Source organism: Ambystoma mexicanum, chromosome 8 (assembly GCF_040938575.1).
Source record: "Ambystoma mexicanum isolate Mex_15411 chromosome 8, UKY_AmexF1_1, whole genome shotgun sequence".
Lineage (NCBI taxonomy): Eukaryota > Metazoa > Chordata > Amphibia > Caudata > Ambystomatidae > Ambystoma > Ambystoma mexicanum.
This window is the reverse complement of record NC_090929.1, coordinates 1,241,139,190-1,241,154,314: the sequence shown is the minus strand read 5'-3', so window position 1 is coordinate 1,241,154,314 and position 15,125 is coordinate 1,241,139,190. Positions and strand designations below refer to the sequence as shown.

At 43.4% G+C, this 15,125-nt stretch overlaps 1 protein-coding gene across 1 annotated transcript in view; it reads left to right on the top strand.

Annotated features, from left to right (window-relative positions):
• Positions 1-15,125, top strand: part of PDE6C (phosphodiesterase 6C) — a 674,049-nt gene that overhangs the window by 399,667 nt on the left and 259,257 nt on the right. The window contains exon 15 of the mRNA XM_069611351.1: positions 7,147-7,234. Coding sequence (XP_069467452.1) covers positions 7,147-7,234 — 88 coding nt within the window. The remainder of the gene's footprint in view (positions 1-7,146; positions 7,235-15,125) is intronic.

The window sequence follows — 15,125 nt, the reverse complement described above, 5'->3', positions numbered from 1 at the left end:
TTTGCCTGTTACCGACTCACGCCTGCTCCACGGATTCCTCTTGCTTAACCCTTCAAGTACTTTTGGATTTACCTGTTACCTACCCACGCTTGCTCCACGGATTGCTCTTGCTTTAGCACTTCATTGGCTAGGACCTCGGTCCTACAAATAGGTGGTTGCCTGTTCTACCCTACAGCACGTTTCCAGCCTAAGCTAGGAGACCCACGCCTTGACCCAAGTTCTCACAGGTATTCTGGTAATTTTGGGGTTTATGTACATGGAGGTATTCGGGCCCTGTTTCTTTGCTTAACCACTGTATCTTGCTTTGCAGCGCTCAAGGGGTTCTTCCGGCTGTTCCCGCGTCCTGGTTTTCCGGACTTCCACCTGTGGCCTTAATATTCACACTGACCATAAAACTAAATCGGTCAGGGTGTTTCTTGGGGACAGAGGGGTTGTCCATACTCTACACGACCAACGAACTTCATAACATTACTACACCGAGGGTCATGACAGTGGCATAGGCAAAGTTTCTAACCCGAATAAGCCTCCAAGTAGACAGCAATTGTACCCATGTGATAACAACAATTCGCAAAAACATTTCCTTTTTGGACCGCATACCATCAACTAAGATTACCTCCATGGATACCAGACTAATCTATTTGTCTTCCTGAATTCAATTCAACCGTTGACAGCACTTAGGCGTTCCCAAACACGTCCTGATGAAAGTTCGGACCCTTCATCTGTGAACATTTCTACTCAGTGAAGGTTGAATACCCGCCGAACTAGAAACACCCATAACAATGTGTCGACCACTATGACTTACTACCAATCTGATTGTAGTATTTGAAATCCACAATACATGTTACTAACCCTCACCTACCAAACTGTGATGTAACAACAGTTTTGTACTCATTTTCATTTTTTGTGTTCTTTTGTTACAAGCCAAACGAGGCTTGCATGTGTTCTTTCGTTTCAAAATATGTATTCTTTACTATGAATTCTATATTCTATATGTATGTCTGAATAAACAAAAATTTCTATCCTCTCCCATTTTTTGTGACTTTTGATAGCTAGCATTTACAAACTAGCGTTCTGCCTTTTGAAAACCTACCGCAGCCTTAACAGTGTAATAGAGGTAGCTTATGACTCTCTCTTCTCCCTGTAATTAACGCCTTTTTGAGTCAAGCCCCTCTTTAACAAAAAAGAAGGCACTTAGCCCCCTTTTTTCTATAGTTTTCCTCTGGCCTACACACATGCCAGAGTGATCCCCCATCTAAACAAGAATGTACTTAACCACTCTATCTCCAGTCATTTCCAACCCATCTACTTGTTACATACACTCTGTGGCAAAGGTAAGACGGAGAGCTCCCAGCTCCATCAGGAACTTCACTGAATGAATTCTAGGTGGGCTTTCCTCCCACCAGAGGGCCGGAGTCTATCCTGCTCTAAGTACTTGGCAATCCTCACTGTTGTATAATGTAATGTGCCCTGCACGGCTTGTGACTGATTTATGGAATCTAATTTGAAAATAGAGTCAAAGTGCATCTACTATTGGTCTGCACGTTTTCAAAAATCATTAGCCCCATCTGATTTATATACGTGCATACATGTGGCAGCAGGGAGACCATTACCATCTAGTCCCATGTGTTTGTAGAGTATCTAGGGTATAGCCTGCACTCATGCTACATATATTAAATTAAATGTGTGCCTTGTTTCTGGGACCCATATGTGCCAACCACAAGACCTTCTGTAGAATGGCAAATAACTGGTGCCTCATTAGTGTCTCCCCTCAGTGTAGGGGCACACTGGACCCTTTTGTCTTTCACCCTCCTTCTAGGTGTACAAGTCATGGAACACTGTAAAGTTTACTCGACACTGGTTTAGACTCTGTTTCCTTGTACCATCTAAGGTGCATGCCTTCTCTTGCACCCCACTCCAATCCTTATAGTATTCAATTGCCTTGCAGGGAAAGTGCAAGGATTGTATCCTCCCTAAGAGTAGTGATATATACCTCCCCCACAAACCTCCTATGCTACCTGGCAAACCTGTTCTATTGTTTGAGGCAATCTGACACTCGCCTTCTAATGGAGCACTTGCTGCACACCTATTATTTCTTATTACTGGCATCGTCCCTGATGAAAATATATACCAGTCATACTACCAGCTTAGCTAAGCTTAGCTTAGCCGACCATCTCTAAGCCCCACTACTTGTTTATAGGTTTTGGATTGTATTGCCCTAATCACCATACTAATGACTCCAAACTCTCTCCCCTCATATAGTTAATCTCCACCCTGACCATTTTCAAAAGGTTCATGTATGTGCATTACGCTCAAAACACTTCACCATAACTATGGACTTGGATACAAGAAAATCAAGATTTTTCCTGTACCCTCCCAGGTGCCCAGGAAGTGCCTGTAATACTCATATCCTTACTGGCCTCTAGACTCTTTTAATTTGACTTACATCCTGGCTCAGCCCTTGAACACTCATATGTCATAAATTCTGCTGATTGGCTGTTTTAAAAGGATTTTCCAATAAATATATCTGCATGTTTTTCTTTGCTGTTAAAATATGTAGGGCTCGATTTATGGAATTATTTGCATGGAAGATAGGGAACTTGTGCACCAAACTGCGTGTGTAATCACGTTCTTCGATTCATGGAATCGAATGCACAGGATTTTCCTTGGACTTGCGTGGATTTCGCAGTGGCCAGGCACGCGCCTGCGAGAGAGCGAGGGCCTTGCGTGAGACACTCTCAGAGGGTGGGCGTGGCTTGCGCAGAGGGTGGGGAAGCGGGTGGAACACAGAAAATGGGGAAGAACATGCAAAAAAGTGGGCGTTACGAGGGACGGCTCACATGCAATCCATCACACGCCGACTAATGCATGGAACAATACGTATTCAGGGATCCAACCGTGCAACATCACAGGAGGGAAATGGCCATGGAAAGCCCTCATACTATCCGCCAGCCGAAGGCAGACACTTGCGCATAGGATTCACCACGCAGAGGTAAGATCGGATGTCAGATTTAGAGGTGCATGTGCGTGTGCGCTGCCGGGTTTCTGAACTAATTTAGGGGTGCGCGTACGTAGTGTAGCGGGGTGCAGTAACGGTTTACGGGTGTTCGCAAACAGATTTTCCAGGTTTTACCCGAGTTACAATGAATCGTACGCATGTCGTCAGGGTGCCGGTAACAGTTACAGGGTGCATGTATTCGTGCCCGGGCGAGCACGCAAAGGTAGCCGTTCTGGCTGTTTTTGCTTTGCATGGGGGCGTGTTAGGGGCGTTCCATCCGTGACTTGCGTATACGGTTACTTTGCGCAGACAATTCCATGAATACACACAGCATTCATTTTTTATTCTGCACGCAGGCTTGAGCAGTGTTGTTCTCGGCACGCAGCCCTTGCAGAAAAATTCACACTTTTCCATGAATTGAGCATTTAGTGTATCGGTATGTCATCCTTACCCCTTTCTTTATGTGGTACCTTAAAACCTATCCAGCTTTAAAAGTTAATGGAAAGCCCATCAGTTGGCACTCAGTAGGCTAAACCATGGGTTGGGACTGGCACAGCATGAACAAGATCTGCCAGGTGCAGTCCTGGGATTTGCACCCACTATTGAAAGGATGGGCAGTTCGTCATTCCCTTGTGTGGCGAGCAAGCAGCGTCCCACCTGGTTACTTTCAGTGCTCCTTTGAAGCAGGACAGGGTTGCGCCACAGGGCCAAGGGGAAGTGTGCCATGTGCAGTGCGTTACTTCCTGCACCGTTCCTTAGAAGGGACCCTTAACTGGTTCTAGTGATCCTCCCGTGCCCATTCAAAAGAGCACTTTTTCGAGTGACACCAACAGGTCCTGATTGGCCATGCACCTGGTTTGTTAATATGAATAATGTGCATGTGCAACCCAGTTCCCTTATTTGTATGTGCATAAACAAGAGAAATGTTCCCATCAGGAATTATTATGATAAATAAGTAAAATGCAAGGTGGAAATGAATCCAATTATTTAAGTGTTCCAGCACTTCGCATGAATCAGGAAATAACTGTTAAAGTTAAAGTTGGAGATTCCCCTCTAGTATTATATACGCTTATTTGCATGTGGCACACCCCCACATACAAATAATGCAGTTATGTAAATAAAGGAACGCGGTCATGAGGATGTCCTCTCATAAACGTAGAGTGATGCTACCTGTAGCCCACATACAATATACTAAGGGCATAATTAATGGAAAAGTGTGCATTACTCTCACAATGGGCTTGCGCCGAGAACGACACTGTGCGAGCCTGCGTGCAGAATAAAAAATGCGTGGAATTAACTGCGCAAAGTAACCATATTCGCAAGTCATGCCCAGAACGCCCCCGACATACCCCTACGCAAACCACAAACAGCCAGAACAGCCACCTTTGCGTGCTCCCCCGGGCACAAATACACACACCCCTCAAACATTGTGTGGGGTCCCCCGCAAGCGAGCCTGCATCTCGGCAACCCTGCGCAGGGTCCTCTGTAACTGTTGCCAGCACCCCGACAACATGCGTATGATACCTCCTAACTCGGGTTAAACTTGGAAAATCTGCATGCGAACCCCGTAAACCAGTCCCCTGCGCAAGCCATGCCCACACTCTGGGTGGTGCTTCGCGCAAAGCGCTCGATGACTCGCAGAGACGTGCCAAGCTTGTGCGAACTCCACGCAAGTGCTGGAAAAACCCATGCATTCGATTCCTTGAATCAACAAATGGGATTTTGCACTCAGTTTGGCGCACAAGTGCCCTATTCCCCACGCAAAGAATTCCATGAATTGGCCCCTAAGAGTTTATCATCTCCAGTAGTCCCTACTCAGTGGAAAAGAGTGGGAGCTCGTAATTCCTGAAAGTCTGTGTAAGCTTAATATTGCTTGGCCCTCAACATGTGATATTACTACTTTTCTTTATTTTAAGTGCGATACATGAATGCATCCATCCATTACTTCTGACTTGCATTTCTTCCAAACTCATGTCCCCACTCCTGTTTTTGGGAAGAAAATATTTTGTACAGTTTTGTTCTTAAAGTTAAATTTTAAAACCATAAGAACAAGAGGTGGGCATTCATGGGGTCGTCTGGAATTGCAGAGAACCTCAGGCAGGATTCGGACATCAAGGCAACTTTTTACTAACATCAGTTTGTAGCACAAAAGGAAATTGGTAGCCATTGTGACCAACAACCCTTATCAGATTTCGCAGAACATGTTTTCCTTCCGAGGCTGGAAATTATTGTTCTACAGTTACCAATAATTTCTACTGGGTAGTACTAGTACTACTGGTCTTTCTATTACTATGAGTATTAGGTTTTAGTAGTAAAAGACGTATAACTCATAGCATTACTACTAATATTAGTGGTTTATTATCAGCAGTAACGCAACTGGTAGTAGTGCAATTAGTACTGGTACTAATACAACGATTGAAAGGAATGGCAATGCTGTCAGTATTGTAAGTGCTGTAATTGTAGTGGCAATGGTACATGTAGTAGTGTGTCTACCGCGATTACTACTGATAATAATGTTGTTGCTACTAGTAATGGTAGCAGTTCTACTACCGATTCTTCTACTACTAGTAATACTATTTTTACTAAACTTGCTTCTTGTGGTAGTTGCAGTAATATGACTGCCACTGGTAACAGTGATGCTCCCACTGGTAGTGCTGTTACTTCTGTAGTTAGTAGTACCCTTACTACCACTAACAGAAGCACTACTTCTTCTGGTATTACCACTATTGCTGTACGTTGGGCGGAATATGTAGTGAAGTTAACTTGTTGGTGTAAAGCCAAAGAAATGCAATGTGCTACTTTTCCGCTTTGCTGCTATAATTGATCTACAAACTGCACTTCCTCTCCTCCAATGATGACGTTTCAAATAAGACAGATGGAAAGGTGCATTTTGATGGAAAATTGGCAGAAGATAAAATTAGTAACAGCATATGTGCATTTTGCATAAACGGAATGTTCCAATTAGACAACTTCACTGGTTATTGCTCAGATGTAGGGACTGATTTACAAAAATGTTTTCAGTGGGACGTTCCCACGTTAAAACATTTCTGTACATCAGGCCCATAGAATCTAGTTATGGATGCATGTTTAGCCACAGGGTCTTTCATGCCATTCCACTTAGTTACCTGGCCACTGCACACATGCAGAGGCCTCACATGCACTTGGTACCAGAGCATGGGAAATGCATGCTCATCCTGAGTCACAACGATTTGGGAATATTCAACGGATTGTGTGTGAGTGTCTTTTTTAACTCAAGCAAAAACCAGACACAGTCTGTTGGTTTTCTGTGATATTTCTGCATTTTGAAGGGCGAACACAAAAAAGACTGATTTTTATTTTCGGCCGATTTTGTGTGGCCTCCAAAATGCCGAAATATCACACTCCAAGCCACCCATCCCTCGGGAAGACGAACCTGCCAACACCCCTGCTCCCACCCTCTCACACGCCTGCTGTATTTCAATGAAATAGGGCGGTTTCACCCCGCAAATCCTCCTTTTCATGCCCCACCGGACCCTTTCACTGCCCAAAACATTCCACCTCACTTTCCAACACTCACACACGCAAACACACGTATACCTGGTCCCCGCCCTCTCCCACACACATACAAAATGACACTTCCCTCATTCCCACAACTTCCCTCGACTGAGTGCACCTGTCAGACCCTGCATGCGCTTGTGTGTGACAGGGATTCAGAAAGACCGCTTGGGGCCGTCTGAGAGCAATCTTTCTGAATCACATTTTTTGTGGCTATGTAAAAACTATGTTTTCACTCCATATGAATCTGTTACATGTCATCATGGAGGGGTGACCATGATGGCCACCATTGCAATTCTCCACCATGCATAGGCCCTGACCACTGTGCATGGTAATGAGGTACCTGGATTCATTGCCTGCGTGTAGCGACGGGCATGGTATCCAAGGTGTTCCCAGTCCCATGAGGTGATCCTCGATCTATCTCTGCTGAGTTCAGGGACGGACAGGAGAGTCCACACAGTCGTTCGAGGTCACTCAAGAACAGGTCCATTTGTACTGTTGGCACATTCTCAGTTCTAATTGACAGCCTAAATATAACTATCACTGGAAATACAGTATTTTAGCAGTTTTATTTTGTGAGTGTTAATCATTTTCTCTGCCTTATTCTTGATGTACAGGTCACAGGCTCCTCTGGCAAAACTCCACGGCTCCTCGATTATGGAAAGACACCATCTAGAATACAGTAAAACTCTACTGGAAGACGAGGTTAGTACTCATGCTTTTATTCACACCGTGTAAAAAAGGTGCTTTTGTTAAAAGATCTCTCAATTGTTTGTTCTTAAACGGTTCATAAAGGACTTCTCATTTGGGCCTGTACCCCTGCTAAACTGATTTGGTATAAACAGCTGAACTCGGATGTAACTTCCATTTTCATGCCTATCAACCTGGCCTGAGGCTCTGGTTTGTGCATAAGCTAAAGATTTGAGTAGTCCTCACAAAAGGTTTGGTTTTAGGTGCAGTATTTGCAATATTACCACTTTTTGCAGTAGGTTGTTGATTTTCGCATTGATTTCCTATTCTAAACTACTGATTTTTTTAAGGCATGGGAGTCACTAAGAGATGACTATTGAAAAGCTATTGCCTTTTTAGTAGTAAGATTTGTGCATGAGATACACTGAATGTTATTTCATAATTATTTATTCACTACAGAATATGTTGGGTAGGATGCCATCAACGTCTTCCATCCAATCAAAACATTAAAACAACAATAAAACATCAACGCAATCAGCTCAGCAATTAGAAAAATATATTGGAAAACATATTTTTATAGAGATGTGCAACAAATAAAAATTAATTACATCACAAAACATGACACACATCAGTGATCATGAAACGAGCAATGTTCAAGCAGTGAAATATATGAACTTTTTTTAAAAATAGATGATCATCATTTCCATAAAGTGCTTCTAAAATGATATCCATGGTTAAGTCTTCTTGCCAACACCCTTTTGTCAGCCACAAACCTAAACCAAGCATGTCCAATAAGTGCCCATATTGTTACACCCATAGTTAATTCTTTGTGTCAGTAACCCTTTTGTCGGCAACAAGCCAACCGTTTTTGATGGAATGTCAGTAATTAAGCTTTCGTCTTCCTCAGGGTAGTATTCAATCTAACACAAAATACAAGTTCTTTATGAAATGTGATGGTTACGCTACCTATCTCAGTATAACAAAAATGTAATTCCATGTATAACTGACTTGGATAAACATTCTTCAGGGCTCACAATAGCATTTCAATCAACCCAGTTGAATGAGAAAGTACACAATATAAATCTCCACCCCCACACTCATTGTGTTAATCAAACTACTACCACAATGCACCCGGCATCTTCTTACCTAGCAAAAATTAACTATGTGGACGCCATTAGTTGTTACCCCAATAATATTGTATTTCATTTCTAAATTGATAAAAAATCATATCTTGTATATGTCACCTCATCTTGCAATAATGCCAGAAGCCCACTTCAATTCATATCATATAACGTTGTCACAATGTTTTCATTATGAAAAGGAATCTAATCGGAGGACCCCAAAATAAATTAACCGAACTTCAAGCGTCCAGATTTCCATACATACCAAAAACCCCAGTCTTATCCAATTGTCATGTCTTCGTCACATTGAAAATGTATGCAACTAGCCTCTACTTGGTGTAAGATCAAATAAAAGTTTGACTTCCTCATGGAGAAGTCTAGAAATCCTTCATAAAAATAAGGGGAAGACTTCCACATAACCCAAAAAAAGCACTGCAATATTCAAATTATGGGGTGCTTAACAAACACAGTGCTTTCAAATCTGCAGTATTAAAGGTACAATTCTTCCTGCTCATTCAGACCTCACTCTACACACGTGGCAGTCACGCCACAGATGACCACATGACCACACATGAATAATTTTTCCCCCTGCTATAGCACCTTTTGCCATTACGTGGCACTGAACAAGTCAACAATTTTTTTTTTATTTTTTTTTATTACGAGTATATAATCACCGAAGTGATTTTTACAAGAAGATGATGAAGGTAACGTAAGATTTCAGAAGTAAAAGTGAAGGTTAAAGCAAAAATAGTAGTAGAAAAAAGTAAAGGTAGAAGATAAAACTGAAGAACTGGTTAACAATGAAAGCCAGAGTGGAAGCACAGATGGTAAAAGTGAGGACGAAGGCAAACAGAACCGGACAGAAGAGGTTCACTCCCCACAATCTGTATGTGTTGACCCATTCTGGGTAGGCTGTAGTGGTGCTTGTAGAAAAATCTGGTCCAATATTTTTGTGACTGCTATGGTCCAGGAAGGTCTCAAGCCTCCTATTAAGCGTTCCCACCAAAGATCTTCTTCCCTCAGGAAGGCATTCTTTAGATGGTGCAATATATATGGGGATCTAAATTTGTCTGTACCAGGACACAATAGCAAAAGATGACGTAATGTTTCTGGTTGGTCGGGGTAGTTACAAAAGCGGCAGGTTAGTTGGTGAAAGACCTCTTGAATGTAAAATTTCGTTTGTAGGTAATACATTTAACCTTGCACGAAGAAGTATATTCCGAGTTTTTCTGCTTGGGTGTTTTATCAGAAAAGGTTGGATTACATTCAGTTTTCTACATGTTGGAGGTAAGTGGGTGGCACGTTTGTACTCAGATGCCTTGTCCAATGTATTTATCCAATCCATTTCTTCAATTCGTGCTTTAGTTTTTGTTGGATTACCCATCAGTTCTTCCATCGAGCTGCCGCAATTTTCAAGTTGATGTAGGCACATAAGCTCCCATTTGGAGAGTAGCGTTGAGTTGTGTAGGTTCATCTCAGCCTGAACCATCAAAAAGATTGCCGCGGAAGTAGGATCTTTGATCTTCCTGTACAGCATGACTGACGCCCTTTTGACTATTGAGTCTAGAGAGGAGAGGGAGAGTTTGCGTCTTATCAAGGCGATCGGAGTCGATGATGGTAAATTCAAGACTGAGCGCCAAAAAAGACTCTCAAATCTAGCCCATAGGGACTGGGGTAAAGATGGCATTGCATCGGCTCCATAAGTGATAGCTGGAATAACTTTGCCCCGGTAGAATTTAAGTAGGGGCATCAGTGAGAAGCGACCATATTTTTTGTCGAGTAGTTTCGCTAGAGAAACTAGTGTTTTCATTTTTTCCACAAGCTGGTGTTGCATCGCTGTATCTTTCGCTGTGGAGTCTATGAGGACTCCCAGGTATTTAAATTCTGTCACTTCTTCAATTTTGTTTCCTGTCAGGAACCACGAGTTCTTCTTTTTTCTTTGGAGATTTTTTCCCAACACCATGATCTTTGTTTTCTGTTTGTTTATCTCTAAGTCATTGTTTACTGTGTAAGTGTTCAATGCCACCAGTTGGCGTTGTAAGCCAATTGGTGTCTGATCCAATTGTATAAGATCATCCGCGTACAGAAGCCTTGAGATCTTCTCTTTGCCTAATTCTGGAGGAAATGCTCGTAAACCAATTATGGTTTCTTTGTAGTCTCCAAAGTATGAGAGGAAGAGGGCTGGTGCTAAAGGGCAGCCCTGTTTAACTCCTCTGTCAGTAGTTATAGCTGATGAAAGCAGGCCTCTAGTGTTCAATCGTACTTGTACCGAAGTGGAAGCATGGAGAGCCTTGATGGGATTTAGAATTTCCTGTGGACAGTTCCATTTGGTAAGTTTCTCCCAGAGTTTCCTGCGATTGACAAGGTCAAAGGCCTGGGAAAGATCTATAAATGCCAGATAAAGGTTCCTGTTGGATTCACGAGCTTTGGCTTTCTAAAGGCTAAGAATAAAAATGTTTATGCTGGTGCCTACACCCTTTTTAAACCCAGATTGAAAATGATCGTTACAGGGTGCACTTTTTGCCCATTGGTTGAAATGATCCAGCAAAAGGGAGCCATAGATCTTCCCTATAACGTCGAGCAGAGGCACTGGGCGAAAGTTCCTGGGATCATCTTTCCTACCTTTTTTAAATATAAGGATAATAATCGCTGAGGTCCAGGTAGGCGGGATTGTACAAAAGGTTGTACATTTGTAGAATATTAAGCTCAAAAAAAGTGACCATTCTTCTGGTGCAGATTTCACGTTCTCATTTGACAGACCATCAGGGCCTGGGGCCCTTGATATCTTCAGTTTTGATATTTTTTCCAAGATTTCAGTTCTGTCTGAAAGATCAACCCATGGTGCTCTTATCTGGGGTGTTAAAGGGAGCTCGGCCATGTCTGGAGAGCAAAAGAGTTTCGAGTAGAACTCAATCCAAGATGCTTCCGAAATGCTGTTCAGCATCATTGAGGCTGTCTCTTTAGCTCGTGGGTTGACCAAATTCCAAAACTCTCTAGAGTTGGATTTTTGGATTTGTTCCAACATGTTTTCGGAGTCTTGTTGATATAATATTAAACAGTGCTCCCGTAGCCAGTTTTTATAGGCTTTCAAAGCCTCTTTTGCATACGCCCTATTAGAGGGCATGTTGTTTCTCAGGGCCGTCCTTTTTGCTTTACGAAGGAGGTTTCGCTGGACCACCACAAGGGCATCAAAATTGTGAGCGTGGATTTGTTTTAAATTTATCCCCTTCAAGCTCTTTGTCGTAGTTCTATGAGGTTCCAAAAGTGGTCTGTAGTCAACCTTCTCTGCTTCCTGCACACTTCCATATGAAGAAGTAAATGCTCAAATGTTTGCCTTTGTAACTCTAACCCGGTTGCCTTTTCCTTCCGGTTCAATTCTACCTGAGTAATGGGCTAATGCTGGTTTTGTAAATGCCCATTTAACAACCAGGAGATTGTGGTCACTTTGATTAGTCTGGCGGATGCTGAAATCTGTCAGCCTTGCTAGCAAAAATTCAGAGGCGAAGATATAGTCTATTGTTGAATGGGCCATGCCTCGTTTCCATGATGGTAGAGCAGTGGAGTCTGGGAGAGCAAATGCAGTGTTAAACAGTTGCCTGGCCAACATCAACTTGTGCCAGGCTAGACCTTGTCTGCAAGGAATGGTCTGTGCGGGACTTGAGACGATCGAACTGGGGGTTGGACATTTGATATTTAAGTCTCCGCACATTATGACGTCACAAATCCCGAACTCTAGATATACTGAGTCCAGTGTAGAAGTCACTGTGTCGAATAGTGCAGTCTGTTGCATCGTTTTGTGATTCCAATAAATGGACATCACTAGCAAAAAAGTGCGAGTATACTGGTCCTCGGCGGGCTCTCTTCGCAGGCAGGAAATTAGTACCGCAATGACGTAAGGGGACTTCAATATGATTTTTGTTATTTCTAGTCCCACTCCCATCCGGACTGCAACAATTAGGCCTGAGGAAAGCCTTCCTTTGTTTCCTGCTAATGCTTCTACAAAGGCGAGTTCAAAACCATCCAGTGAGGGTTTAGATTGTAGCCAAACTTCCTGAAGACAAAGGATGTCATATTCTCCTAGGTTGATGTCACCGGGAGTTGTTAAGTGTAGAAACCCTCTTGTGTTCCAGGTCGCAAGAGAGAGTGAAAGTTGTGCTTGGAGAGTTTTTGAAACAACTGGTGGCTATTTGTGATGACGAGTAGTCAAAGCTTTGGGTAACCATGCCCATGTGGTGGAGTTAAAGTTCGATCTTGCCTGTGTCGCCCTTTGATTTTCCTCGAGTGGAGTAGTCGCCTTTGTTGTTATTAAGTTGCTGGGGTGGATATCTTGCCCGTTAGGTGACGATTGGGCCTGATCCGCCTGGATGGTTGGTAGTAGTTTACTTGATAAGTCAACCCTTGAGCTAAGGTGCCGACATTCTTCATTTGTTGGTCTGTGATCAGTGACGCAGACTTTTGGGTTCTCATGACCTACTTTAGGAGGTGTGAGTCGATTTAGCTCAAACCCTTGTTTGTATAATGACTCCGCTGCAGCTGCCAGCAAAGTGGACACATTTTCTGATGATGTGTATAACAAACAGTAGGCCTTATGTCCCTTGTGGGAAGGTCCACCGCTGTAAGGTCTTCTGATTTTAGATTTCTTAAGGAGGAGATGCTATGTAGCAGTCTCAGCAATGTGCGTCTGTTTAACACTAGATATTTTGTGTTACCAGACCGTTGCCGTATTTTGATCGATGGATACGACTTGTGGCTGTTTGCCTCATGGTACAACTTCTTCTTCTGATGGGAACTGTAATCCCCACTCTCCTGATGTTTATGGTCGTGGGGTCCTTTCTTCTGATAAGAATGCTTAGATTCCTTAAATGTGTCTGCTGTGTTATCTTTTGTTTGGATGTGGACTCTCGATCTGTATTCCATATGGGGTCGACAAGAAGGTGTAGCTGAGTACAGGTTTTGTTCCATTCTCTTTTCAGTGGGGTTACTGGCAGGATCCCCATACTTGGTTCTTAAAGTTTTGAATCGATCATCTAATGAAATGAAGCCTGAAAGATCCCTAGTTACTGTCTGCTGGCTGGGAGACAGCTTAGGCAGATGGGAAGTCACGTCATTCTGTTGGCTATCAGTGGAATCATCGAGGTATTGACTTAAGTCCATTAATTCCTTATGTAGGGGAGAGGCTACTAATGCATTTACTGGCTGAGGCAACGTTTCGGTGGGATTGCCAGTGTCTAAAATGGTTGCTGATGCTGGTATCGTCGCAGCCTGCAGTTGGATCTTCTTTGGTAGAGGTTCCTTCTGACGAGGGTCAGGTTGCTGAGTCACGTGTGTTGGCTTAAACAGAGGTGCCGATTTTAGACATGGCTGGGCGGTGAGAGTCTGTTATTTAGTTCTCAAGCCTGAGTTCTCCCCAAAAGACGGGCCTAAGCCCAGTGATTTTTGGCTTAGTCCTTGAGTAGGTTTCAATCTTGACTGGTCTTTAAGTGGGGGAGTATCGTCCAGACACATCACTTCATTTTCTCCCGACTTGGTGCAACTCAGATTCGGACCAACTGTTAATAAGCAGTTAAGGCCTTGTGAAGTACTTGCACCCGATTTGGGCCTCGTCCCACAATCCAAACTGGAAGGCGCGCGCCACAAGATGTCACATGATGGAGTTTGAGAACTTGCGTCCTTCCTTGGCATGTCTTTGTTGTTATTTCTTACCCCTAGTAAAGGTTCTGTAGGCTCCGTTTGGTAGGAAGTGCCAGGTAGGTCGTTTTTTCTTCTCTCCAGAGCATTAATGTAGCCCTCTAGATAGATGAGCTTTGAGTTCATCATCGCAGAAATAGACGTGTGATCTTTCAAGGAATCATTAATTCCCTCATATAGCTTGCAAAATGGGGCTAATGCGATTGTTACTGCCGACATGATGTACATAAAGTCTGCTTTTTTTGCCGGAGTCTCTTTTGGGATAGTATTGGAAGACTCCTTTGGGGTAGTGTAGGAAGACTCACTTGCTCTTCTGTTAAATGAAGAGCTCACCGGAGTAGGAGGAGGCCATAGCCGCGGTACTTCCTTTGCTTTGTGTTGAGGGGTCGATAACCTCGGCATTTGGCCCCCCCGGGGGTCTATCACGGTCTCTTTACTTCCATTTCCCTCGTGTGCTTCAATATCCAAAGGGACGGTCAGGGAAGAAGGCTTAGACACCAAGTTCCTTCTCTCAAAGATCTCTTCCAATGGCCCTGGAATGGCGGTTTTCTGGGCCATTCGATCTGTCTGGGGAATAGAGTTTATTCTTCCCTGTAAAGGTTGGATTTGCACGTCATGGTCCGTAGACAATAGGGCTTCAGTAAGGGGCTCTGGGATTTCACTGACAAGCACCTGATGAGATAGTGAGGATGGTACTATTGGTGGTTCCTCTGAGCAAAGTTCTTGGGGTTCCGGGATGACTGATTGAACCGGTAGGCCCGGGATGGAAATGACTTTTGGTTGCTCTTTTTGATGTGATGGAGATGCAAGGGACCCACTGCTAGGGATGTTCTTCTGTGAGCCGGCTGAGGCTATAAGCAAGGGTTCAAGAAGCGCTTCTAGCAAGTCCGCATCCGAGATTTCCCCTAGCCCTCCGTGGTGCAGTTTCTTTTTGGCTTGTCTTTGGAAAAGCGTTTTCAACGAGTTTTCCAGACGGTGACTCGCCGATGAAGCTGTCGAGTTGATGGATTTCGAAGGCTTTTTTACTGTTGTTGTCTTAGAAGTCATAGAGAGATCGAACATTTTTTTTGATAACAGCCTAAACGGAATTCCATGTG